Here is a 13,263-nt window from a genome sequence, read left to right as displayed (position 1 = left end):
ATAGACCATAGCAATCTATAATATTGATTGGTTCTTTGTAGGATATCTGAAATGACTGGAAGAGAACTAAACAAACAGGGATAGAGTCCATGGAATCTAAAATGGTAAGTGCTTTCTTTTACAAATAGATTGTAAAGGTTTCTTATTTTATCCAATAAGATTCATGCATTATTCAGAGATAATTTGGATCAAGATTGTGAAAAGAATCATTACAAATAACAAGCGGAAACTTATTTATACATGTATATATAAGTAAAAGTGTTATCTGTATACATGTTATAATATATTGTATGAAAAAATTGATTCTGAAAGGACATCAAAAGTTTTTTTGCCAACCCAAATCATTGATTCCCCAATTGTCTCATCTTGGCAAAAGGCAGACAAGAATGATCTGCTGGTTGTTGTACAGTACAGGTATACACATATACTTGCTTCATGCTGATAAGATCATGTATCATCAAATCCAAATATTTTTACACAGAAATTTTACACAATATATTACTATATATGTCCTTTAAGCACCTGCCCTTGGTGGCTCCTGTATTTGGATAACTACATATTAATCTTATTTATGTGCTTCAGCCACAAGGAGGACTATAATATAGTTATTCTTTTTTAAGTATTAGTTTATGCTTGTGTTGTAAAATGTTTAAATTTTTTAGATTTCTATGAGGCTTGAGTGTCCTTAAAGCACCTGCCCTTGGTGACTCCTGCATATGAACAACAATACTATGTGTTCATATGCATCAGCCACAAGGAAGGACTTAACTCAAAGTTTTTTGGTTTTTTTTCTATAATGGATGTGATGCTGCTTCTGGTGCATGGTCAATAATCACTAAACATACAGGTTTCGATATGTGACTACATGTATTATTAACTTAATTTATTTTTAATGTTTTTTTGTCAAACGTATTTCTATTTTTATTTTTGTTTATTGTCTATTGCAATTGTGTGATAAAAAATCAATGTACTGATTATGCCCGTAATGGGTCCACTATTGGAAATAAAATATATCTATCTATCTATATGTCATGTATGTATGAACTTAGGATGATAGAAATCATTCTTATACATATATGTTCATGTAGAAGACTTGATTTTGGAACATTCAAATACAATATAAAAGATGAATGAATTGGTCTGTTTTGTAGCTGTATCGGATTTTTGAAGTTTAATTATATCAAAACAATTTTCAAACCGTCACATACTGTGCATAGACAGGGGCGGATGCCGGAATTTTCGAAAGGGGGGGTGCTAACCCAGGGCACCCAGGGCAAAGGGGGGGTGCAAAACATATGTCCCGATACAAATGCATTGATCGGCAAAAATAAAGGGGGGTGCGCACCCCCGGAACCCCCCCCCCCCCTGGATCCGCCACTGATAGATATTTTTCAATGCACAATTGATTACCAGATGTATTGATATTGATTTGCATATTAGGTCAATTTTTTATCTGACATATATATCTTAGTTGTTTGCTTTGAACTAAGTACACAATTAAAAAAAGTAGGTTACAGTTACCCACTTGAAAGTAGACATAAAAGTTGTATTTTGAAAGTTTTGCTAAATTCAAAAGAAATAATGTGATTTTTTCCTGCTATGAAATGGTTCTATGTATACAACAAGTTTTACATCAATATTCTCTGGGACTTCATGTCAGACAAAAAGACATTCCAAAATCTTCCCATCTGAAATAATGTAATCAATATTGTTGTCTGTGACAACCAATTTTATATCTACATTGCTGTAAGTACATATCATGCATATTAAACACATATATATATGTTCTTTTTCTTTACTGTCTTTAGAACATCTATATTACATCTGGTGAAATATTTACATGCATATATGCTGGATAATTATGTAAATTTCAGAGCCTCAATATCTGCATGAATATTTATAAATTTGAAAGTGAAAAGCTTTTTGGTACAGTAATATATATTTAAAAAATAAATATTAATGTAAATATTATGAAGAATCCTATGGTAATAATTGTTTGAACACGTTTATGCCTCATTGACATATATACATGCCATCCACATTCCTTAAATCATATAACATCCATCGTGTTGGCCACACAAATTATGTCTTCTAGAATGTCACACTAAACTCCCAAATATATAAAAGAACTAAAATTTTAAAAATATCATACAAGACTAACAAAGGCATTCCTGGCTTGGGACGGGCGCAAACATGTTTACCGAGATCTCATTGTGCCTGTCTCAAGTCAAGAACCTTATGATTCTTTCTGTTATGGAATGTTTTGATGATTGCAAACTTTCATACTGACTGTTAATTATATACATGGGACAATTTAAAACTTATGATGACTGTTTATAACATGAGACAATTAAAAACTTATGATATTGACTGTTAATATAATACCAATACCAATACCAAATAGTTACATGTGTTTTATGACAATATACAATATATCAATAAGCAGTTGTAATTACATGTATCAACATCCGGCCCTTTGGACCTATAAGTCACTTTAAACATTTATACATAAAAAATAATAATCATTTAACAGCGGACAAAGTTAGAATTCATGTTTGATTGTTCCTATACAAAAAGTTTTTTCTCTTATTAAATGCATTGTTCAAAAATTTAGCAGTTTTTCTAGGATATTTGCAGATAAGAAGTTTAAATTGTTCATCTTTAGAAATGTTTTCAAAAAAGTGTTCTATATCCAATATAAGTTGATTTCTTAGATATCGGTAAAAAGCACAGTCCATCAAGAAGTGGCGTTCATTTTCAACATCACGTGAGTCACACATTTTGCAAATGCGGTCAGCTTCTGCTTCTCGGACGAACCGTCTGGTTTCGATCCTCAAAGAAAGTATGCTGCATCTAAATTGTGCCACTTATAGAACGCCCAGTATGAGTGAGGTTCAGTGCAACATATGTTTCACATTTATATTCTGATTTGAATGTTTTATATGTCTGAAATTTCGGAAAGTTTGTAATAGAGTTTTCCCATTCAGTGGAACACAACATGAAAAGTCTGTCTTTTACAAGAGAAATATCAAGTTTGTTTTTGCCTTTTTTGGTGGAAATAATCTTCCAAGTCAATGTGTGACAAAATAAGTTTTATATCTGATGACCAATTGTTCAAACACCGTTCAAGGTCCCAGATGAAAACCTGTTTACATACGCGTGAATCGTCCATTCCAATAAGCTTGTTCCATAGTCTAATTATATTGTACCAGTGTCTTTCTTTACATGGCAGCCATCCAACATCACCATTTGTAGCAACTTTCACTAACACTAAGGTCAAGGTCTTTAACTTCCTGCACTAAATCATTAATGAAAATGGAGAAAAGTGTCGGCGAAAGATTATCGCCTTGTCGAACACTGGAATTACAACTAAACCAATCCGTCAAAGTATCATTCAAACGAATACAAGCGGTAGTATTAACGTATATGCTTTTAGACTGTTAATAACATGGGACAATTTAAAGCTCATGATAATGACAAAGGACAATTTATAACTTATGATACTAACTGTTAATATCATGGGGCAATTTAGAGCTTGACATATTGTTCAGTCAGCTGTTGATTATTGAAGAATATTTGTTGATCTTTATGTTTGTTTGTGTCATCAGGTTGCTGTCATTGATAATTAATACCCGACATCTTTTATTTATATATAAAATACTAAAGAATATCTGGTTGACAACACAAAGGAAGCTTGATTCTCCCTGGAATGATTAGGATTGAAATTTGATGTATGTGAACATGGTGAAGGGACTGTTATTGATTTTTCTGTCGCCAATTGATTAAAACAAACTCTACTAATGGAATATTCATCTATTTCTGCAACAGTGTGTTCTTAAAGGCTTTTCTTTGTTTGACAATTTTGGAGATGTATTTACATTTTTGATATTAACATTTTGTGACGAACATCAGATTGTTGTAATTAAGCATACAGTCTAATTAAACAGTGGTATTGATTGGTTGACTGAGATTTTGGGGGGAACGAACAGCAATGGAATAAATCCTATACCAGATATGATTGCCTAATAAATCAATATCATCATCTTCTACGATGCAGGATTTTGGTTACTTATATGTCAGTCATGTAAGTTATTTTCTCTACAATATCTGCTTTATACTCGACATGCGACCATTTATCAATTTAAGGAATTTATCATCTTTGTATCTTTGTCTACTTTGAAAACTGTTTAGAACAACTGAGCAAATAGATGTTAAAAATGGAAAAAAAAATTTCTAAAGATACTTGAAAAAAACTGAACAGATATTTATCATGTTTATAATTGTCACAAGAAGCTTGTCTTTCAAGTCCCCAGTTCATAGGATAAAACATTTACTGAAAGTCGAACATGAAATCTTTAGCAGTGAGCTTAAATGTAAACTGCTTTGCTTTAGCATTCAATTCAATGACTTTATTAACAGTGTTTAATATTTTTAATTATACATGATTTTCTAAAATTTAAAAAATGTTTAAAAACATGCAGATTTTTTTATTTATTTATTTTCCCATTTTAAATTGATTGCATAAACTCTAAGAAAAAGTGTTTTTGAAAAAACTTTAAATATCATGATACAATATAAATTTGTGTTACAGTGTCAACACTCTTGTAGAGACCTTTTCATTATTCCTCCTTAAATATGGACTCATTAAAAAATCAATTCAGTGGATTGTAAAAAGAATTTCAATGTGTTTTATTTTCTTTAAACCAATATGTTTTATCTCTTGTATAGTGATTTTGTATACTGGTTTTGAAAGCTATAGATTTATAAATTTTTACAGCAAACAGAAAATAGAATCATTTTGATTGAGACCTAGCAGAAACAATCCCATGCTGTACTATAGTGCTATATAAACTGTCTGACAAATAAATGAAATCTTTGGTGTCCTTTAGTTGGTATTGTACTGTTCAATGTTCTTTTAAATACTTTTTAAAAAAATACTTTTTGGAATTTTGGATCCTCAATGCTCTTCAACTTTTTACTTGTTTGGGTTTATAAATATTTTAGATTTGAGCGTCACTGATGAGTCTTATGTAGACGAAACGCGCGTCTGGCGTACTAAATTATAATCCTGGTACCTTTGATAACTATTCTTCCCAGAGTCATCATGGTAATGTGATGCTTTGTGAAATGATTTTCTTATAGATTGTGTTATGGATTTGATGCTATAATTTTGAGAAACATGATGGTATTTCAAGTCTCATTTTTTACCAAGATGCTATATGAAATGTCTAGGGAGTACACTGACTGTTAGATTGCTGTCACATAAACTTTAACCTGATATTTCCTTTTATAATACACTCCCCTGAAGTAGAGGGGTTACTGGTTTACATTTTTCTCAGGCACTATAACGACTTTCCTGATATTTGGTAAGAAATATAAAACATGTACATGATGTATATGATATAGTTCTTATGTTATAATAACAGATTGACATTAAAATTTCTTCGGCATTTCTTCGGCAGACTTTTGGATACAATGCATGTATCATTGATGGAACAGATAAAAATTCTGTGAGGCCAATGGTTAATTGACTTCAACACAAAATTAGGATTAGTTTCATGTCATCTGTCTAACAGGAAAGTCAGATCAATACTCAGTCATAACACAGGAAATGGACAATTATAAAGATTGTTATACAATCTGTTCTCACTTTAAGTATATATGACACTATGACAGATAAGATTCTAGATGAGAAAGTTCCATTCTCAAAGTGTTTATGCAATATTGTGGTCATTTGGAAATAAAAAATAAATGTTGTAATGATTAATTTGGGAATTTGTTTGTTTGGCTAACATTGGTTGATGATCCTCATAGAAGTGATGATTGATTCTATAGGAGTTATTGCCCTTAAATGATGATTGAACATATAGGAGTTATTGCCCTTAAATGATAATTAATCCTAAAGGAGTAATTGTCCTTAAAAGAATATGATGATTGATCCTATATATGAGTTATTGCCCCTAAATGATGATTGATCCTATATATGAGTTATTGCCCCTAAATGATGATTGATCCTATAGGAGTTATTGCCCCTAAATGATGATTGATCCTATAGGAGTTATTGCCCTTAACTGATGATTGATCCAATAGGAGTAATTGCCCATAAATGATGATTGATCCTATGGGAATTATTGCCCTTAAATGATGATTGATCCTATAGGAGTTATTGCCCCGTAATGAAGATTAATCTGAATGATCCTATAGGAGTTATTGCTCCTAAATGATGGTTGATCCTATAGGAGTTATTGCCCTTAAATGATGATTGATCCTATGGGAGTTATTGCCCTTAAATGATGATTGATCCTATATGAGTTATTGCCCTGTAATGAAGATTGATCTGAATGATCCTATAGGAGTTATTGCCCCTAAATGATGGTTGATCCTACAGGAGTTATTGCCCTTAAATGATGATTGATCCTATGGGAGTTATTGCCCTTAAATAATGATTGATCCTATAGGAGTTATTGCCCCAAAATGATGATTGATCCTATAGGAGTTATTGCCCCAAAATGATGATTGATCCTATAGGAGTTATTGCCCTTAAATGTTGATTGATCCTATAGGAGTTATTGCCCTTAAATGTTGATTGATCCAATAGGAGTTATTGCCCTCAAATGTTGATCCTTATATGAGTAATTGTCCCTAAATGAAGATTGATACAATAATACACATATAAAGCAATATATATAGTGTATGAATAGAGGGTATACTTACTGCCAAATTAATCAGCTGATTCACCAAGATAAAATCAACTATTTCCCTTTTAACAAAAACAGAGTTCATCTGAGTAGGTAATTAATATTTGTTTATTTTGAAGCAAACTGTTATTAGAATTGCAGTCTGAAATATTCCTCTGGGTATTTACTCTAAAAAGTAATCTCACTAACAAATATGTCTTTTTGTTAAATGGAACAGAACAGAGCAAAGTAGTAAAATAGTCTAGATTCTGAAAAAAAACAATAAATGAACAAAAAAGTCCCAATGGACAAGCAGGAATTGTCATTGTCTGGGAAACTTTAATGGAATTTAGCAGTCATTTTATTGATGCAGTCTTTTCGAATTCAGTTAGAACAGATTGCTGTACATCATAAAATAATAGCTAATTTACATATCTGTATAGTTATTGATTTAAAAGGCCAAGGCAACTTAGATCTCTGTTTCTTTGCTACTTTCCGACATCTTTGTTTATGTTTACCGGGTTGAGCATGCGCAATAAGTGTTCCGATTAAGTTAAAACTGGAGTTCATATGAATAAAGGCGGTAACATAATGAATTTTTATCATCCTTAGACAAGAAATCAGCGAAATGTTATTTTAAAGGTTTAGACACCGAAATCAGCGAAATGTAATTTTAAAGGTTTAAAAAATTTCAATATTTATGAATAAAATACGTTAATTGTTACATATGCTACCGATTTCGGCGCATTTTAAACCAAACCATAATTTTTGATCAACTGACAGACAATATAATATGCCTTTAAAGTTATTGAGAGAAACTAAGGCCAAGGAAACCTAGACCTTAGGTTCTGAATGATTAATTATAGAAAAATAGAGGCCAAGACTCCCTACAAACATGATCAGGATCAACAATGTCCACTTTGTTCTCAGGCATCTTACAAAATAGACTGAAGTTTCAAGTTAAATTCTGATGGTTTGGACATCAATGTGTACCCCTATATATTAGAACTCCCTTCTGATGGATCTTTCCTCTTTATTCCTGAGTCCTGAGGTCCTTTTTAATGTGGAACCACTTGAGAGTTGTTGGTAATATATACATTGCCATGGAGATGTTTTTTGCATGAACCCCCTGAGGGGTTCATGCTTATATATTGGCGAGTTTTGGATGTGTCTTTGGGCCACTCGATATCTCTGGGCCGGAAGTCAGAATTAAATTCTCGGAACGTCTTGAAAGTTTTCAGGTCATTTATACAGGTCTTAACAGGTTGTTATCTACGTCTTTGATATGGTCCCTTGATGGCCCTTGACGACGCAATTATATTTGTTTTAAAACGACCACTGTACACTGTGTGTATCTGGGTCAATAATAACGTGGTATTGTCTGTTGTCTCGATAACATGTAAACTAATTATGTTTGAAGATTTAACCACGGGATACTGTGTATTTCATCATAGACTTACGGGAGAGAACATTCCGGTTAAAATATTATTATTAGATCGGAAAACAGAAAGATAATATTCTTATCAAAAGTATTTAATTCAATTGGAATCGAAGAAATATATACAAAATATAACTGTATTTGTGTTTCTGAAGAAACTAACAATGATTAAAATCAGAATATTTTCAGAGTTGCAATTAAGAAATAAGTTTTTTATATGACAAGATACTCTTGACTGTTTTGGTATTTTTAAATATTCATTTGTAAAGGAAGCATAAACATTAAATCTAAATAAATTCTTTCATCCTACAAAAAAAATTGTTTATAAACAATAATCATTATATATTTACGTTAATTATTTCATACCATTTAGTATTTAGGTTTTATGAGTAATTATTATTTATTTTTTTGTATTTGAATATATATCCATAAAACAGAAAGTAAAATAAATTTATTAAATATTAAAATTTTAAACGGTCGTGAATAAAAATACTTGTGTGTTTTCAATTCTTAAAGCATGATTTTAAATCCTTGCAGCTCACAACAACCGTAAAAATAATTTACCATAATCACAACAAACTTTAATTACAACCATAATGTTGATTATTTTATACTGTTTTAGTATGGACTTAGAAGTCTTTGCTTATATTTTTGTATAGTAATATATTCACATAGTGGAATGTTAGAATTTAAAAATAGATTCATCCGATAAATAAACTGTCCATCCGTATAAAATACTTGACGTTCATGTTTATTGATATTATATATATATATTCAATATAATTTGAAAAAAAAATACTAACAGGAACGTTACTTTATTATAAAAGTTTTGTTTGTTTTAATAGTTTAACCTTATAGCATCTACATAGTTGTACTATGGTACGGTTTTGAAAATTGTATTCATTGTGTTAACCAACTACTAGTATCCTTCACGTCTTGATTCATTCACATTATGGATCACATTTCAAAAGCACTCTATCGGTTTGCGTTCTCAAAAATTCCGAAAAATGTCAATGAATCCGGAGTCAAAACATTTAATGTAGGCCGTTTGACATTCAAATTCAATTATTAGATTAAGATATGTGATGACGCAAATGCATATTCTTTTCCTGAGTATCAGTGAGATGCTTTCTATTTACTATTTCATGCGCTAAAATACAACTTGCATGCAATACTATTAAATTCACTCGTGAAAGCTTATTTTCTATTTTGTTAAATTCAGGACACGGCAGAAAGAGCTTTACATGTGACTTTCAAGCACGGTCATCATTACTAACGGTATACTAACCCCGAGTTGTTTCTTTTAATTCTTTTTTGAGTCACTGTCCTATTAAAAACTTTGACCTTTTCGAAAAGCTAAGGATTGTCTACCCAAGGAATAGGATTCCTTAACTTTGTAATTGTATTTAGCCTTTTTAACTTTTTTCATTCGAGCGTCACTGATGCTTTTTTGTAGACTTAACTCGTGTCTGGCGTACATCATTTTAATTATGGTATCTTTTTATATATACATACTTTTTTATATAAATTGGTTATTTTGATAGTGTGTACAGGTATTCATAAACTTCTGAATTCAGAAATTCTTCGGCAAAACTAAGTTTCCCTGTAGAATGTTTGAATTGATTTAAGTAAAATAAGGAAATCCTTAAAATTTGAGATGATTTATGAGACCAAAATTAGTCTTTTCATAAGAGGTCCCAATCAATTGCATGCCACAGGTTTCACGGCATACAACTACCATGAGTAAAGACAGCTTCAAATACGAGTTGAGAATATAAAGGCATTCATGTAGGAAACAAAATATAAAGATGTGATAGATAAAATAATTGCATCCAGAATTCCAGATTATAAAGCAAACTGAGTGCATAAATTTATATTGCGATAGGTTTGTGCAATTTGCATAAGTCATTCGCGGTTAGTAGAAATTAGGATTTGCCAAAGGGTTATAATCGGAAAAAATATGTACATTCCCAAGTAATAAATAAAATAGTCGAGCTTTAAAATAACTTTTCAAATAGAAGCTGTAAATATAAACTTTCAACTGGCTTCTTCTATTCACAGTCAATTATTTCAATTCAAAAGCAAACACAAATTCAGCAACAATCTTTTGGTGACCCGGCAGTCAGCGGTCTTAGGTTCATGTATTGCTTTTCTTTTTTTAAAGAAAGCAACTTGTTAGTAATCTCCCTTAAAAATGTTTTTTTCATGTGACTTGAAATTCATTAACAACAAACAATTTAGTCATCCTAGAATGTTTGAAATGATCTAAACTGTTGCATATCAATGTGTTAAAACAGATTTATAATTTTGTTGGGTTGGGTTGCTGAATTTATGATGTATATTTTCCGATATTCATAATGATATTTATTTAACATGTTTTAAAGGCTTTGATATATAATGTTATCAAAAGTTTAAAAGTATTTCTGTATCAAATTAGTCATACAAAAAATCAATATTAAAAAAAAATCAATATTGTATGGCATAATTAATAAAATAAAATTATTTTAGAATTTTCTGAAATAGGACTTTAGTTTTAAAATCACAGGAAATTCCAATAAAAACAAACAATTATATGAACTTTGTATTTCATGAAAAGTTAAATGTTAGGATTAAAATGAATTCATAGGCAATAACAAACTGGATGCATAAAAATGTTAGAAGTTAATTCAGACTCTAATGAAGAGGTATTTATTTGTTTTATTAATTTTCACATGTTGTGCCATAGTAAATCCTAATATTTATATTTGGAAGATTAATATGTGGATTTGAGGTAAACCTCATCATAAAGATAAATGTATTACAGTGGCGGATCCAGGGGGAGGGATCCGGTGGTTGGAACTCCCTTTTTTTTTGGACGATCAATGCATTTGAATGGGGACATATAGTTGGAACCCCCTTTTTATTTTGGCTGGATCCACCCCTGTATCAGTTATCAGCATTTATAATTAAAAAAAAATGAAAAAGACACAATAATTTCTGAAATAACTGTATTTCACATCTCCAGAAAAATTATTTTTGCTGAAATACACATGAATTAGGTAGCTGCAAATTTTAGTTTTTGAAAATGTATGTAGAATTGTGTAGAGTTTCAAAAATGTACAAAATTCTATCACAAATTTTGTTGATATCCCATGCACTAGTGCTTGAACTATTTGTTCCAGCTAAACCATCAGATCTCCTATGTTGATTGAAATAAGGAAATACATAAAAATTATTTTAGAGAGTTTATATAAAACAATGGTCCATGTTATTGAAGTATAAATCAGGCTGCTCTGTTCAATTGTTCCCTTGAAGGCCACGCCAGTCTCCCATGGTTGGTTACATGTTTGTCCTATAGTCTCTGGTGGATAATTGTCTAATTGTTCCCTTGAAAGCCATGCCAGTCTCCTATGGTTGGTTACATGTTTGTCCTATAGTCTCTGGTGGAGAATTGTCTAATTGTTCCCTTGAAGGCCATGCCAGTCTCCTATGGTTGGTTACATGTTTGTCCTATAGTCTCTGGTGGAGAAATGTCTAATTGTTCCCTTGAAGGCCATGGCAGTCTCCTATGGTTGGTTACATGTTTGTCCTATAGTCTCTGGTGGAGAATTGTCTAATTGTTCCCTTGAAGGCCATGCCAGTCTCCTATGGTTGGTTACATGTTTGTCCTATAGTCTCTGGTGGAGAAATGTCTAATTGTTCCCTTGAAGGCCATGGCAGTCTCCTATGGTTGGTTACATGTTTGTCCTATAGTCTCTGGTGGAGAATTGTCTAATTGTTCCCTTGAAGGCCATGCCAGTCTCCTATGGTTGGTTACATGTTTGTCCTATAGTCTCTGGTGGAGAAATGTCTAATTGTTCCCTTGAAGGCCACGCCAGTCTCCTATGGTTGGTTACATGTTTGTCCTATAGTCTCTGGTGGAGAAATGTCTAATTGTTACCTTGAAGGCCATGGCAGTCTCCTATGGTTGGTTACATGTTTGTCCTATAGTCTCTGGTGGAGAAATGTCTAATTGTTCCCTTGAAGGCCATGACAGTCTCCTATGGTTGGTTACATGTTTGTCCTATAGTCTCTGGTGGAGAAATGTCTAATTGTTCCCTTGAAGGCCACGCCAGTCTCCTATGGTTGGTTACATGTTTGTCCTATAGTCTCTGGTGGAAAAATGTCTAATTGTTCCCTTGAAGGCCATGCCAGTCTCCTGTGGTTGGTTACATGTTTGTCCTATAGTCTCTGGTGGAGAAATGTCTAATTGTTCCCTTGAAGGCCATGGCAGTCTCCTATGGTTGGTTACATGTTTGTCCTATAGTCTCTGGTGGAGAAATGTCTAATTGTTCCCTTGAAGGCCATGGCAGTCTCCTATGGTTGGTTACATGTTTGTCCTATAGTCTCTGGTGGAGAAATGTCTTATTGTTCCCTTGAAGGCCATGGCAGTCTCCTATGGTTGGTTACATGTTTGTCCTATAGTCTCTGGTGGAGAATTGTCTAATTGTTCCCTTGAAGGCCATGGCAGTCTCCTATGGTTGGTTACATGTTTGTCCTATAGTCTCTGGTGGAGAAATGTCTAATTGTTCCCTTGAAGGCCGACGCCAGTCTCCTATGGTTGGTTACATGTTTGTCCTATAGTCTCTAGTGGAGAAATGTCTAATTGTTCCCTTGAAGGCCACTCCAGTCTCCTATGGTTGGTTACATGTTTGTCCTATAGTCTCTGGTGGAGAAATGTCTAATTGTTCCCTTGAAGGCCACTCCAGTCTCCTATGGTTGGTTACATGTTTGTCCTATAGTCTCTGGTGGAGAAATGTCTAATTGTTCCCTTGAAGGCCATGCCAGTCTCCTATGGTTGGTTACATGTTTGTCCTATAGTCTCTGGTGGAGAAATGTCTAATTGTTCCCTTGAAGGCCATGGCAGTCTCCTATGGTTGGTTACATGTTTGTCCTATAGTCTCTGGTGGAGAAATGTCTAATTGTTCCCTTGAAGGCCACGCCAGTCTCCTATGGTTGGTTACATGTTTGTCCTATAGTCTCTGGTGGAGAAATGTCTAATTGTTCCCTTGAAGGCCACTCCAGTCTCCTATGGTTGGTTACATGTTTGTCCTATAGTCTCTGGTGGAGAAATGTCTAATTGTTCCCTTGAAGGCCTCGCCAGTCTCCTATGGTTGGTTACATGTTTGT

At 32.7% G+C, this 13,263-nt stretch overlaps 1 protein-coding gene across 2 annotated transcripts in view; it reads left to right on the top strand.

Annotated features, from left to right (window-relative positions):
- Positions 1-13,263, top strand: part of LOC139510058 (G-protein-signaling modulator 2-like) — an 85,168-nt gene that overhangs the window by 13,946 nt on the left and 57,959 nt on the right. For both annotated transcript variants that reach the window (XM_071296280.1, XM_071296278.1), the window contains exon 2: positions 42-104. In XM_071296280.1, the coding sequence (XP_071152381.1) occupies positions 90-104 (15 nt within the window). In that variant the 5' untranslated portion in view covers positions 42-89. The remainder of the gene's footprint in view (positions 1-41; positions 105-13,263) is intronic.

The sequence above is a fragment of the Mytilus edulis genome, chromosome 2 (assembly GCF_963676685.1).
Source record: "Mytilus edulis chromosome 2, xbMytEdul2.2, whole genome shotgun sequence".
NCBI lineage: Eukaryota > Metazoa > Mollusca > Bivalvia > Mytilida > Mytilidae > Mytilus > Mytilus edulis.
Note: the sequence above shows the minus strand (reverse complement) of the source record. Positions and strands in the feature narration are given on the sequence as shown.